Consider the following 13,361-nt stretch of genomic DNA (forward strand, 5'->3'; position numbering starts at 1 on the left):
TGACACACACATACATACATTAAGATAGGATTGCATTTCAGCGTGCTGCATTTATTGAACTGTAGGCATACATTTCTTGGCTGAAAAAATAAGAATACCAAGTTTTTTTTAAAAAAATCTTAAAGCAATTTAAGTTAATTGATAATGCCATATGCAATATAATGTGATATCTTAAAAAAAAGCTTTCTTAATCTAAGACATTAAGCTAGTTTCTTATTAAAAGATTCTTTTACATCTTATATTTTAGCAAAAAAACGATATTTAAATAGTAGATACCAAATGATTCTTAGTATTATGCTTATTATTTTTTCTCTTTGAGGCTAGCTTTCTGAAGATTGCATCTGCAGTAGTTACACTTAAATCAAACATCGTTACAAGAGAGACACCTAACCATATTCCGATATATCCGCCAATGTAACTCAGGATCTCTATATTCTGAAACAAATAATGATAAAATGAAAGTGCAGTCAGGGAATGATAAATCAGTCAGTATAATGATTATTTCAAGCTTTATGTAAACACCAAAATTAAACTGCCAACATGAAAGCATTATAAGACAGCAAGAAAAGGAAGAATCACTCATTTGTTTAGTATAAACAAAAACGTTTACTGATGAAAAAAAAAAAAAGTGAAGAAATTAAGAATATTTCTTATATTACATTAAATCCCGCCAGTGTAGTTCCATGGAAGTGGTGTTTGCGTTCCTCAGTACTAAGCTGCCCAAAGAAAGAGTATCGCAAGTTCGATTGTGGTAACTGACTAGAGGAACTTTTTCTAAGCCTTTTTTCGACCAATTCCCAAGTTAGTCAATTTCTTGCATAGACAAGTGACTTTTCCTCCTGGAAACTTGGGTTTTTCATCCCAGAAACTCAAGAAAATCAACTGTAGAACCCAAACTCTTCTCAGACATTAAAGTATTGTGTTAGGGTTAGGTACTACGAGATGGCGCCACTAGTTAGCCGTCTCTTCACTGCATGTCAATTAAATTACTGATAGCCTTGGGTCAGCTATCTTTGATTGGCTACCAGTGGAGATTGAACTGCCTACTCAGTCTCCAAAAGTTAGATAGGACTTAAACGGCCTTGCCTACTCCATATACGGGAATAAAAGGCATTAGCTGATTTTTTTTAATTTATTTTTTTTATTGCAGCTTCCATAGCTCAGTCGCTATAGATGAAGTCCTTTGGTCAGAAAGACCTGTGTTCAATTCCCATTCATGATGTAGGACCCTTTATCAGGTCTTTTTGACTGAAGGTGAGTTAGCCAGTTCTCATATGGTGGTGGAGAGACTGAATCATAATAATAAAGAATTAAAAGAATACAGTTTCATGGCACTTTTAATTTATAACCAAGTAAAAAAAAACTTTCTACTTCACTGAAAAGGTTATCCAGCGATTTTCCAAATACAGTATTTATAACCTGTCTTTGGAAAAGTATAGTACTGAGACTTCTAAAACACACACACACACACACACACACACACACACACACACACACACACACACACACACACACACACACACACACACACACACACACACACACACAAATGCAACACAAAACTAAGTGAAGCATGTGGACAAAAGAACAGACTCCCTAACTAGATGAGGGCGTCCTCTGTGGATGTCACTTGGAGCCCTTGGATGTAAGCTGAAATCAAAATATTATTTCCCATATATTAGAAAGTTTTATGCAATCATATTTATTCAGATTAGGCAGATTTTTGAGAGCAGCTGCATATTCTGTAAACAGTGTTTCGTTCAAAATTTGCTGCAATAGAGCATGATGGTCTTTTTCCAATTGATTTCTTAGATCTCTTTTCCAAAGGAAAAGAGATCTAAGATGTCAGCTTAGATCTCTTTTCCTTTGCCATTAACTCTGGATATTTCTCTTGGAACAACAAAATCTACAAGCAGATAGAAGGAACTGCCATGGGTTCCCCCCTCTCACCCCCCCTTTCCAATTTCTATATGGAAGATTTCGAAAAACGAGCCATAGACTCAGCCTCACTCAAACCTTCTATCTGGCTAAGATACGTAGATGATGTGTTCTCTATTTGGCCTCATGGCCCAGACACGTTAGACCCCTTCCTCAGCCATCTCAATAGTCTACATCCAAGAATCCAGTTCACTATGGAAAAGGAAAAGAACAATTGTTTACCCTTCCTAGACACCTTAGTTACACGCCTGCCTAATGATACACTCACCTTCACCGTATACAGAAAACCCACACACACAGGCAGATACATTCACAAACTCTCCCACCACCACCCCTCTCAACAATATGGCATTATTAAAACTCTTACCAAGAGAGCCCACAATCTTTGTTCCAGTGGAACTGCCCTCACTAATGAGCTTAACCACATACACAGCACTTTCCTCTCCAATGGCTACAGCGATCACAGCATCAAAAAAATAATCAACTCCTCCCCCATTCCCCTTCCTTCTCGTCAACAAGAATTTAAAAATGCCATCACCATACCCTACATCCGTGGCACATCTGAAAAAATAGCCAAGATACTAAAACAATACAATCTACACACAGCATACAAGCCCCACCGCAAACTGGCTACCCTTATCCGTTCTACAAAAGATCAGCTCCCTCCTCTCTCTCTGCCTGGAGTTTACAAAGTACCCTGTTCCTGTAAGCTGGCGTACTTTGGACAGACAGGCAGATCAGCATCCATCCATCTAGAGGAACACAAGTCTTACATCTTCAAACACAACTATGGCCATTCAGGCTTGGCTGACCATGTTTTGGACACCACCCACAGAGTATCATGGAAGAAAACCACCATGCTCCACCACAGCAAATTCAAGAAAGAGAGACTTTTCTTAGAAGCAGCAGCAGCTCTCAAAAAACAACCAAATCTCAATAAATATGGGTGCATTAAGCTTCCGAAGATTTGGGAAACACTCATCACCAGAGTTCCCACCTTACATTCCAGGCCACCTACTACTGCCCTTAGAGGGCGCTCTACCTAGATAGGACTTTAGTGTCACCCACGTGGTTGGGCTTAGTATTGTTTGTTATTTGTGCATATGTTACATTAATTTTTTTTGTAATCCCCGTAGATGTCCTAGTGACTAGGACGAAATATAGGAAGCATTAAAATCTATTTTAATTCTTTTTAAGTGTTGTAAAAATATCCATTAAGCCTCCAACATGATGGCTTATTTTCCTGTCTGTCCATAGTCCATAGAACAACTTGCTGAAGAGTGAACTAAGAAAAGAGGAAGTTGATCTTTAATGGAGCAGATAAGTGTAATTAATTTCAAGTGGGACTTTTTAAAAGCTTCTGCTAATAAAGAATTCTTCAAAATGAAAAACAAACCTGCCATAAAGTATAACAGTCTTTTGGATTCTAAACGTGTGCCTCAAATTCAACCTCTTCATATTGTAGTTAACTTGTCATCAAAAAGGTTAATGAAGCTGTCAATAAGTGCCTTTAGTCTCAGCCACAATTTTGCTGTTGCACTGAAATAAGTACCAGCACCCCATTAGATTTGATGTTACCAGCATTCTTTATAGATGCTTGCCTCTTTAAAGAAAGCTATAATCCTGCTAACTCAGTGCCCTCAAGAAACTACACAAAGATAACAGTATAATCACCAGGACTAGCATTATCACCTGAGATGATAATAATAGTAGCACTATTTTAATGCCAGTTAATGCAATAGAAAAATGGATATCATTCCCAGAGACTGCTCTACGTACTTAACTATAGATTATGATCCTACTGGATCTCAGATCAAAAATTAAAAAGGTTATTACTCAAAAAAGTACCTTCCTGGTACTTTTTTTTGAGTAACACACAAACTTAAATCTTTCAGTTCTTCTCATCCCCCTGCTATAATTATCCACACAATGAAGCTCTTAGCTTCCATACATTTTATACAGATATCTCTACCCATTTTAAAATTTCTATTGTAAATTTAATTGTTAATAATACAGATATCTTAGTCAATTTTAATATCACCTCATTGTTCACCATTCCCTTAAACAAGTATTACTATGTATTACTTCTGTGGTGGTGCAGAAGCAGCCGAAGAATATTGCGGTGGATTTCGGCTGTGGTAAAAAAAGTGTTTTTTAAATGGTGTACGGTGTGACGAATTTCTGTCACGAATTGAGCTATATTTAGTTGTTTAGGAGTTTAGTTGTTTTATATAGTAAGTTATTTTTGGGTTACTGAGAAGGCAAGGTCAGAGTTGGATCCATCTGCATTGGAAGAAGGTAAATTTTCGTTATTTAGCAGTGGCGACTGGTGAAAATTTTAAGTGGGGTCCTGCATATACAAAAAAAAAAAAAAAAACTTTTTTTCCTAATCAGTAACAAATTTATTAATAAATAAATTTACATATTACAAATATTTCATCCTGACCACAATAAGTATCGATAATTGAAAAAATTTAATTCTTTTCATATTTTCAACAGTGACACTCGTCATAATTCAGCCTTGTATTTATAATAAATAAATAATTATATGTTATTTTAACAAAATAAAATAAGATTTACAAAAAATAGTTCCACGCACCAATAATAAACATTTCATATCTCACAGAAATAACTTGCAGAAACATATGATACACTACCCAAACGGCAGTGTAGGAATGATGTAACGTGCAATGACAAGCGCAAATGAATATCGGCGTTAGATCACAGTGCATTTGTTTCGTAATCTAAAGCGTTAATCAAACAGTTCGATTATCAACTACTCAATCAATGTCAAAACATAAGCTGTAACCTTTAGCATGTTGTGTTGCATTTATATAATGTTGTAAGCATCGTTATTATTTATAAACATAGACAAAATTTAATTTTTTTCATGGGGGTGTTGCAGTGTCGCAGTGCTTATGTACGAGCCGCCACTGTTATTTAGTATAGTTAAATATAGTTTATACTTATATATAGTATAGTGTAAGTAAATTAGCTTACAGTAGAGCGTATAACATATTATTTAGCGTTTAGTTGTAGCAGTTCTTCGGCATCAGTTGAATGATGGTAGCAGCTGCAGCTCCAATTACAAAATGCCTATCACCAAGTCCTCCCCCATTTACGGACTATATTTTGCGTGACATACTACAGGATTTTTGTGGCACGTGGTGCTTGTGGAATGTATGTGTCCTAGCAGTTGGATATATGGTGGGTGAGAGAAGGGGGAGTGCGTATATGCACAAAATATAGGCAATGAGAAGAACTTAGTGAGTTAGATATTACCATAACTGAACTCATTGCATCATGGGTGGGAGAATCTTAACCTAGAGAGACGAGTCGTGTGATAGAGGGCAAGAATAATGAGCAAAATATGAATGAAAAAATAAGATTGTGTGTGTGTGTGGGGGGGGGAGTTTGAATGACTGTGAAGTTTTCAGAGATTGTCTTAATTGGGAGGATGAATGGCATGCAAGAGTGGTTAACTTGCAGAGAGAGGCAGATGAGTAAAAGAGGAGTGGAATGTCTCAGGAATGAGATGAGAAGGATGAGATTAGGCGAATGGAAGAGATGAATGCAAGGAGAATCAGAGGACTGAGAGAAAGTTATAGGAATGATAGAAGAGGAGAGAATACAAACAGTAGACGAGAGGGAATGAGAGAGAGGTATGGGAATGATAGAAGAGGAGAGAATAGAAACAGTAGATGAGAGGGAATGAAAGAGAGATATGGCAATGATAGAAGAGGAGAGAATGGAAACAGTCAGAAAGAGGGAATGAGAAGAATGTGAGTGAGTGGTGGAACCAGGGATAGAGCGATGCCAGGACAGCAGGTAAGTAGGGAAACACAGAGAGAAAGAGTTAGAGAAGAGAGAGTGAGGGATGCATGTAAGCAATCAAGGAACAGAGTGGTAAGAGGTGTAATGTATGAAGACTCGATGATCTGTGGTCTGCAAATAGGATGCCAGACAAGTGTTCACTTGGATGAACGATAGAAAGTGGCTATGGAAATTAAGCAGGGGGAAACAGTGGATGAGACAATTGTGATTGGTGGGCATGAATGACTTCAGAGGCAGTGTAAATTAGGTGGTGAGAGATCTGGAATTCATGCTTGAGGGTGTATAAAAGAAAATGCAGAGAGGAAAGGTAGTGCGTGTGTGTTACCCAGGTATGATAATGATGAGCTCAGCAGAAGAGCAGTAATAACCAGAAGATGTCAGAAAAGAGGATTGGAATATGTGGATGTTTGGAGGGCATTTCAGGGCAGAAAGGAACTGTATGCAAGAGACCACTTGCATTTGAATGAGAACATAGGCAACTGGAAAGAGATTGTTTTCTGAAAGCGTCAGTTTGTCAATGTGGGGAAACTAAAATTCCCCAAGTGGATGGTAGGGGTGACCTCTTGTGGGAATGGGCAATTGGTGTAAGATTGATGACATCAGGTAACATTGAGTCCAGTAGGTTCTGGAGGACATAATAATGATAGGTATAGAAGCAGTGACATTTTTATGCTTTATACTAATGCCAAGAGTATCCATAATAAAGGAGATGAATTGGTGGTGCTGATAGCATCAGCCTGGACAAAGATTATTGGGATCTCTGAGACATGGCTCACGGAAGGTGATATAATTAATTACAGGAATAGAAGTAGTAGGATACAGCATTTTTCTGCAGGATAGGAAGGGAAAATACAGGGGCAGAGTACTGCTTATGATAAGTGACGACCTATGTCCTATAAAGAGTGGAGACTTTGGAAGGCAGTGACACTAACAGATTTGAAAGCATATTGTGTGAGGTGGAGGTGGGCAAGAGAGGATATTTGGTGGGGTGTTGCTACAGACCAAGGAGCACAGAAGATGGGGAGCAGGTGATGTTTAGGCAGTTGAGCTTGACAAGTGCAAGCAGAATGATTGTTATGGGAGATTTTAACTACAGCAGTATAAGTTGGAAAGGGGAAATGCATGTAGTAATAAGGGAATGGAATTTCTAGAATACTTGAGGGAAATATGTCTCAGACAACATGTAATAGAGGGAACACGTGGTTCAAGAGTTTTAGATTTGGACATAGCATCAGAAGAGTTGAAAATAGTTGAGATGACGTCTCTTTCTCTCCCCCCAGGTTGGAGGAAGTGAGTGTTTTTGACTTGGAAGATGAATAGACATTCAGGAGTATCAAAGAAAAGAAAAGAGAAGATATGTGGAATTATAAGGCAGGCGATAATAATAGTCTTAGATATCAATTTGGGGTAGTTCCATGTAGGGTTGAATTGGAATGCAGGATATCATTAGTGCTTGGATAATTGTGAAGGAATATTTGTTAATAGCAACAGTAAGGTGTATTCCACAAGGGAAGAAGTGAACACAATTTGGTGTAAAGTGGATGACAAACAATCAAACAGGAGCTGCAGGTGAAATAGAGGTTATGGAAGAGATATAAGGAGAGGGGTGGAGAGCAGATGCATGAAGAATATAAGACTCAGGCCAGGAGAGTGACTAGTATGGTGAGGAAGGCAAAACTGGAATGTGAGAAGAGATTGGCACTAAGATCCAAAGAAATTCCTGGGGGATTTTTTAGCTATGTGGCCAGTAGGAGGAATGACATTGTGGAAGAAAAATGTGAATAGAGTGACTGGTGCAGAGGATATAGTGGAGTTGTTCAAGGAGCACTTTATTGGAGTATTTCATCCTGGAGAAGTAGGTTTTAATACTGGAGGGATAAGGCGGGTTTGAGGTTTATAGGTGAAAGAGGAAAGTGGGTTCCAAGTACCTAGTAGTATTCTGGATGGTATTTCAAAACAGGTTTTCAGAGAATGTGCTAAAGAACTGACAGCTCCATTGACATGGCTTTTAAATGAAGGTCTGGCTATGGGAAAGGTACCCAAGGAATGGAAGGAAGGAAGGAAGGTAAGATAGTGCCATTGCATAAGGGCTGTAGCAGACTAGAAGTGTCTAATTATAGGCCAGTTTGTGTTTCATCAGTAGTTGTTAAGGTTGTGAAGAAATTAATGAGGGACTACTTACAGCGTTGGGCAGATGAGGGAAATGATATATGTGAAAATCAATATGTATTTAAGAGGCACTCTTGCTCTAGTAATATGATTGCCTTTTATAACAAAGTGAGAAAGCAGTTGATGAGGGAAAGACATATACTGCCATTTTTTTTTTTTTTTTTTTTTTTTTGGATTTTGCAAAGGCATTTGACAGGGTGCCACATGATAAGCTGATATATAAGTTGCAACACATGGTTTTAGATATTAGTCAACTGGATTCAGGATTGGCTGTCTGACAGGTATGAGAGAGTTGTGTATAGTGGGGCAATATCAAGGAAGCAGAAGGTTAGTTACAAGTGGGGTTCCACAAGCTAAGTACTGGGATACAGTATTGTTTAACCTTTATATCAATGACATTGTCAATGGATTGCAAGGAGGTATTCAGTTGTTTGCAGATGATGTGAAGCTGGGAAGGGTTATCAGTAATAGTGCAGATGTGGCAGCCCTGCAAGAATATTTGAATAAACTAGACAGATGGGCAAATGAATGTGGGTATCGGCTCAATACCCCCATTCATTTGGAGACTTGGATTCACCATTACACACCAGCAGTGACGATGCACTCAGGATTTAATCTTGGAGGGGGCCAAGCACTCAAGATTTAATTTTTTTTTTGGGGGGGGGGTTGAGTAGATGATTTGAGAATACACACTACACGTACTAGTTCATTCACTTTGCGTTCACAGCAGCCAGGATTCCCGAGTGCTATAGGGTATTCCCACCTTATGTGATCGCTAATTCATAAGTAGCATAGAAATAGAAGACACAACATAAATTTAAAAAATAATAATAATAATTTTGATTAGGAAAATATTTTTAGAAATTTTTCTAATGTTTTTTTTCCTTTTTTTTGGGTGGGGGGGAGGGTCCCTTGGCCCCCTCCCTGGGTGCTCCAATGCACACCAGAATCCAAACAGCAGTCAAAACAGTGGACAGAAGCTGGTTGTTCAGCACCAAACAAGACAAAGTCATGGCATCAGTGTTTTGGGATGCTAAAGGCATTTTGTTTATTATCTTGAAAAGGGTAAAACAATAACCGGGGAATATTATTCCTATCTTTTAACCAGACAAGATGAAAAAATTCACAACGAAAGACTGGTTTGCAGTCTTTCATCAGGACAATGTCTTTCATCAGGACAATGCATCCGCCCACAAAGGTGTTTTGGCAATGGGAAAATTAATGGATCTGCACTATGAATTGTTGGAACATTCATGTATTCCCCAGATTTGGCTCCCTCTGATTTCTATCTTTTCCTAAAACTAAAACTCTTCCTCACTAGTCAGCGTTTTTCTTTGAATCAAAGGTGATTGCAACTGTAGAGGGGTATTTTGCAGATCACACTGAGAACCACTACAGGAACGGGATAATGGTGCTGTAAGATTTCTGGAATAAATGTATTAGGCTAAGGAGATTTTGTTGAAAAATAAAAATAAATTTTAAATTATAAATTCGTTTTCATTGTTACGCTGAGAACTTTTCAGACCACCCTCATATATATATCTACCCTATATATATATATAAAATGATGAATCTTTTTATGTCATGTTTTTTGAAACGTTTTGAAACTCAGGAGCTACCCTGAGTGTCGAGTATTCAGAATTCAAAGAGAACCGGCCTACGAGTCTGGAACTCAGGGAGGTTGTCTGCCAGGGGGCAAAACTCCCCTTTTGAGTCTTCAAAATTTGAGTCATCAGAATTCAAGGAGAACAGGCCTACAGTCGGAACTCAGGGAGGAGGCACCAGGGGGCAGAGCCCCCCTTTTGAAGTGTTCAAAATTCGAGTCATCAGAATTCAAGGAGAACCGGCCTACCAGTCCGGAACATGGGGAGTTGGGCGACAGGGGGGCATAGTCCCACCTAGTGTGTGTGTGTGTGTGTATATATATATTATGACTGTTAATTTTTAATTGGTAGAAAATATTATAAATTAGTTTAAATGACTGATACTGAGAGATAAGGAGATGACATGGTTTATTTAAGAAAAGACTACTAGTTTACTAGTTTCGTTGAATGGATCAACTTCTTCAGGTATCACAATCAAAGAAATATACAAAAAATAACGGAGACTTAAAAATTACATTAACAGTACTAGTACAAAAGACAATAGTACAATTTGAAAACAGTAATGCGAGCTTGAGTTCCAAACAAAAGTTGACTACGTGCTGTCACGAGTGCGTCAGTATTGAACAGAGGCAATGTATGCGTAAGAGAGGTTGAAACTTAGGCTGTTGTTGATATGGGAAGAATCTAAGCTAATTTCTCTAGATTCAACAATTTTTTTTTCAAGTTCATCATAGCACACGTGGCTGTTAGAAGTTTGTGTCCAGTCCACAATGTGTTGGCAGCCTTCATCTAAGTTAACAGAAAAAAGAACGTGGCTAGAGAGAGTGCTGGCTCTAGTCCTGATGTAGGAAATATCTCTACGATGTTCTTCCATACGTAAAAGGATGGATTTAGCAGTTTGGCCATAGTATGGCTTTCCACAATCACATAAAATCTTGTAGACTCCTGGAAACTGAGTTGGAAGATGTTTCTCTTTAGGTTTACTAAGAATGGAGCATAGTGAAGCAAGTTCACTACGTTTCACTTAAATTTCTTGAGAATTTTAGCCAGTTTTGGTGAAAGAGAGCTGATGTAAGGCAACGAAATAAAGGCTCTGGGGAAAGAGAGATCTTCAGAAGCAGTTTATGACTACTAATATTAACTCGAAGTTGAGATATGTTCATTTTTATATAAACTGATTAAAAATCCGAGAATTATAACAAATTGAGATTTATTTGATACGCAACATGTTTCGTTGGGATCGACTTCATCGGGCATTAAGAACATAGAAAGCTATTAAAAGACACCGAAAAAAAACATTGAGACACTCTAAAGCCGTACAATTATAAAGCTATAATATTAGACTGTAAATTACAGTTATTATGAACTTGAGCTATAGTCCGTGTAGTTCTATTGTTGTACACTTGTGCGTGTGTGGAACCACAAGATCGCCAGTATCTGATAGTAGAGCTGAAAGAGTCAGGCAAATTATAGCTGAGATTATTGTTTATATGAAGGGGGTCCAAGGTGATTTCTTTTGATTCGACAATGCAGCTTTCCACATAATCATGGCAAATGTGTAGGTTTGAATAATAATATAATAATAATAATATTCGACTGTAATTTACAGTCGAATATTACAGCTTTAGAGTGTCTCAATGTTTTTTTTCAGTGTCTTTTAATAATATAACATAGAACATTTTAAAATAGAACATAGAAAGCTATTAAAATGTCTTTTTTCAAAAACTATTTAGTAGATGCAATGTCTAAATGTATACCATGGGTGAGAAGGTTAAATAAGGTAGGTGTGAGATGGATGAATAAAGAGATTAAGCATGCAATTCAGAGAAAAAGGGCATTGTGGAGACAGCATAAGAGAAGTGGAAGTAACCAATTTCATGAGGTCTACAAAGACCAGGCAAGGAGGGTGACTTGGTTGGTGAGAGTAGCTAAAGAGAGGTATGAACAGCAGTTAGCTAATGAAGCCAAAAAGAATCCTAGGGAGCTCTTTCGATATGTAGCCAGCAAAAGAAAGAATGATTATGGAAGGATGACATTGATTGGAGGAAATGGTATAAAGACAGCTGTTGTAGAATGTGTGGTGGAGATACTTAATGAGCAGTTCATAAAGATCTTTCAATCTTGTGAATGTGACTTCATGGAGAGATTAAGAGCAGTTGATGATGGGGAGGAGAGACTGACTGTAAGTGAGCAAGAGGTGTTTGGGGAGTTGAGTAAACTAGATGTAAATAAGGCTGTGGGACTTGATAATATATCACTGCGTATTCTGAAGGAATGTGCCAGAGAGTTGACATCTGCCTTGACATATTTTTTTAATACGAGTCTTGCACTTGGTTAAGTTCCTAAGGAGTGGAAGGAGGACAAGATTGTGCCACTTCATAAAGGAGGTGATGAACTCAAGCATCAAACTATAGGCCTATCTGTGTGTCAAGTGTTGTGGTTAAGTTGTTGGAGAAGCTTGTGAGAACTAGGATTCAGAGTTGGGTTGATAACAATGGTATAATCTTTGATGGACAGCATGGATTTGCTAAATGGAGGTCATGTTTTAGTAATCTACTTACTTATTACAATAAAGTGACTGCTTCCTTGGACAGAGGAGAAGGATACACACAGTAATATACTTGGATTTTGCAAAAGCTTTTGATAGAGTATCTCATGATAAGTTGACAGTCAAACTAGAGCAGTTGGGGTTGGATATTAGATTAGTGCATTGGATTGGAGACTGGCTATCTGATTGGTATCAACAAGTTGTGTATGGGGGTGCAATATCCAGGAAAAGGAAAGTCACTAGTGGAGTGACTCAGGGGTTTGTTTTAGGGCCATTACTATTTAACTTGTATATTAATGATATTGGCAAAGATTTGGATTTAGATATTCAGTTGTTTGCAGATGATGCAAAGTTGGGACGAACCCTAAAGAGTAGTGAAGATGTTGTGGCCTTGCAAGAAGACTTGAATAAATTGAGTGATTGGGCAAGCAAATGGGGATGCGAGTTCAATGTTGCAAAATGTAAGGTTTTAAAATTTGAAAAACAAAGATGGGATGCAGAATTTATGCTTGGTGAGAATATATTGTTGGAAGTAGAGGAAATAAGAGATCTGGGGGTGATAGTGGATAAGGATCTAAAATTTAGGGGACCCATCGCCAAAATTGTGAAGACAACACAAAGACTTCTGGGAATGATGCGGAGGACACTGACGTGTAGAAGTAGGGAGATTCTTGTTCCATTGTATAAGGCTTTGATTAGGCCACGCATGGATTACTGCGCCTAGATTTGGTCACCGGGGTTTTCAGAATGATAAAGGGATGTTGGAAAGGGTCCAAAGGAGACTGACTAAGGTGGTTTCTGGCCTCTGGAATGTCGAGCATGAGGAAAGATTGAAAAGATGTAATTTCCAGAGTCTAGTGGAGAGTAGGAAGAGGGGAGATATGATAGAGACCTACAAGTTCATAAGGGATTGTTATAGGATCAATGGTGGAGAAGTTCTACAGAGAATAGTGAGAGATCAGGGGAGAACCAGAGGTCATCCCTGGAAACTGTATAAAGAGGGTGTGAGTAGGGGAGTGAGAGGTAGGTTTTTTTCTTGCAGAGTTGTGAGTGATTGGAATGCCTTGCCTGAGAGTGTGTTGTCTACAAGGAGTTTGAATGTGTTTAAGACAAGGTATGACGAGATGTGTGTGAGATAGAAGGACCTCCTAGATGAGTCTTTGACTCCATGAGGTCTTGTTTAATAATAATAATAATAATAGCTTTCTATGTTCTTAACGCCTGATGAAGTAGATCCCGACGAAACATGTTGCGTATCAAATAAATCT

General features: G+C 38.1%; 1 protein-coding gene across 2 annotated transcripts in view; it reads right to left on the reverse strand.

The window, feature by feature from the left end:
• Positions 1-54: 54 nt before the first annotated feature.
• LOC150092097 (uncharacterized) overlaps positions 55-13,361 on the reverse strand; it is a 399,637-nt gene continuing 386,330 nt past the window's right edge. For both annotated transcript variants that reach the window (XM_090415310.1, XM_090415311.1), the window contains exon 7: positions 55-435. In XM_090415310.1, coding sequence (XP_090271436.1) covers positions 262-435 — 174 coding nt within the window. In that variant the 3' untranslated portion in view covers positions 55-261. The remainder of the gene's footprint in view (positions 436-13,361) is intronic.

The sequence above is a fragment of the Typopeltis vanoorti genome, unplaced genomic scaffold (genome assembly GCF_054136105.1).
Source record: "Typopeltis vanoorti isolate ZY-2024b unplaced genomic scaffold, IOZ_Tvanoo_1.0 HiC_scaffold_71, whole genome shotgun sequence".
Classification (NCBI taxonomy): Eukaryota; Metazoa; Arthropoda; class Arachnida; order Uropygi; family Thelyphonidae; genus Typopeltis; species Typopeltis vanoorti.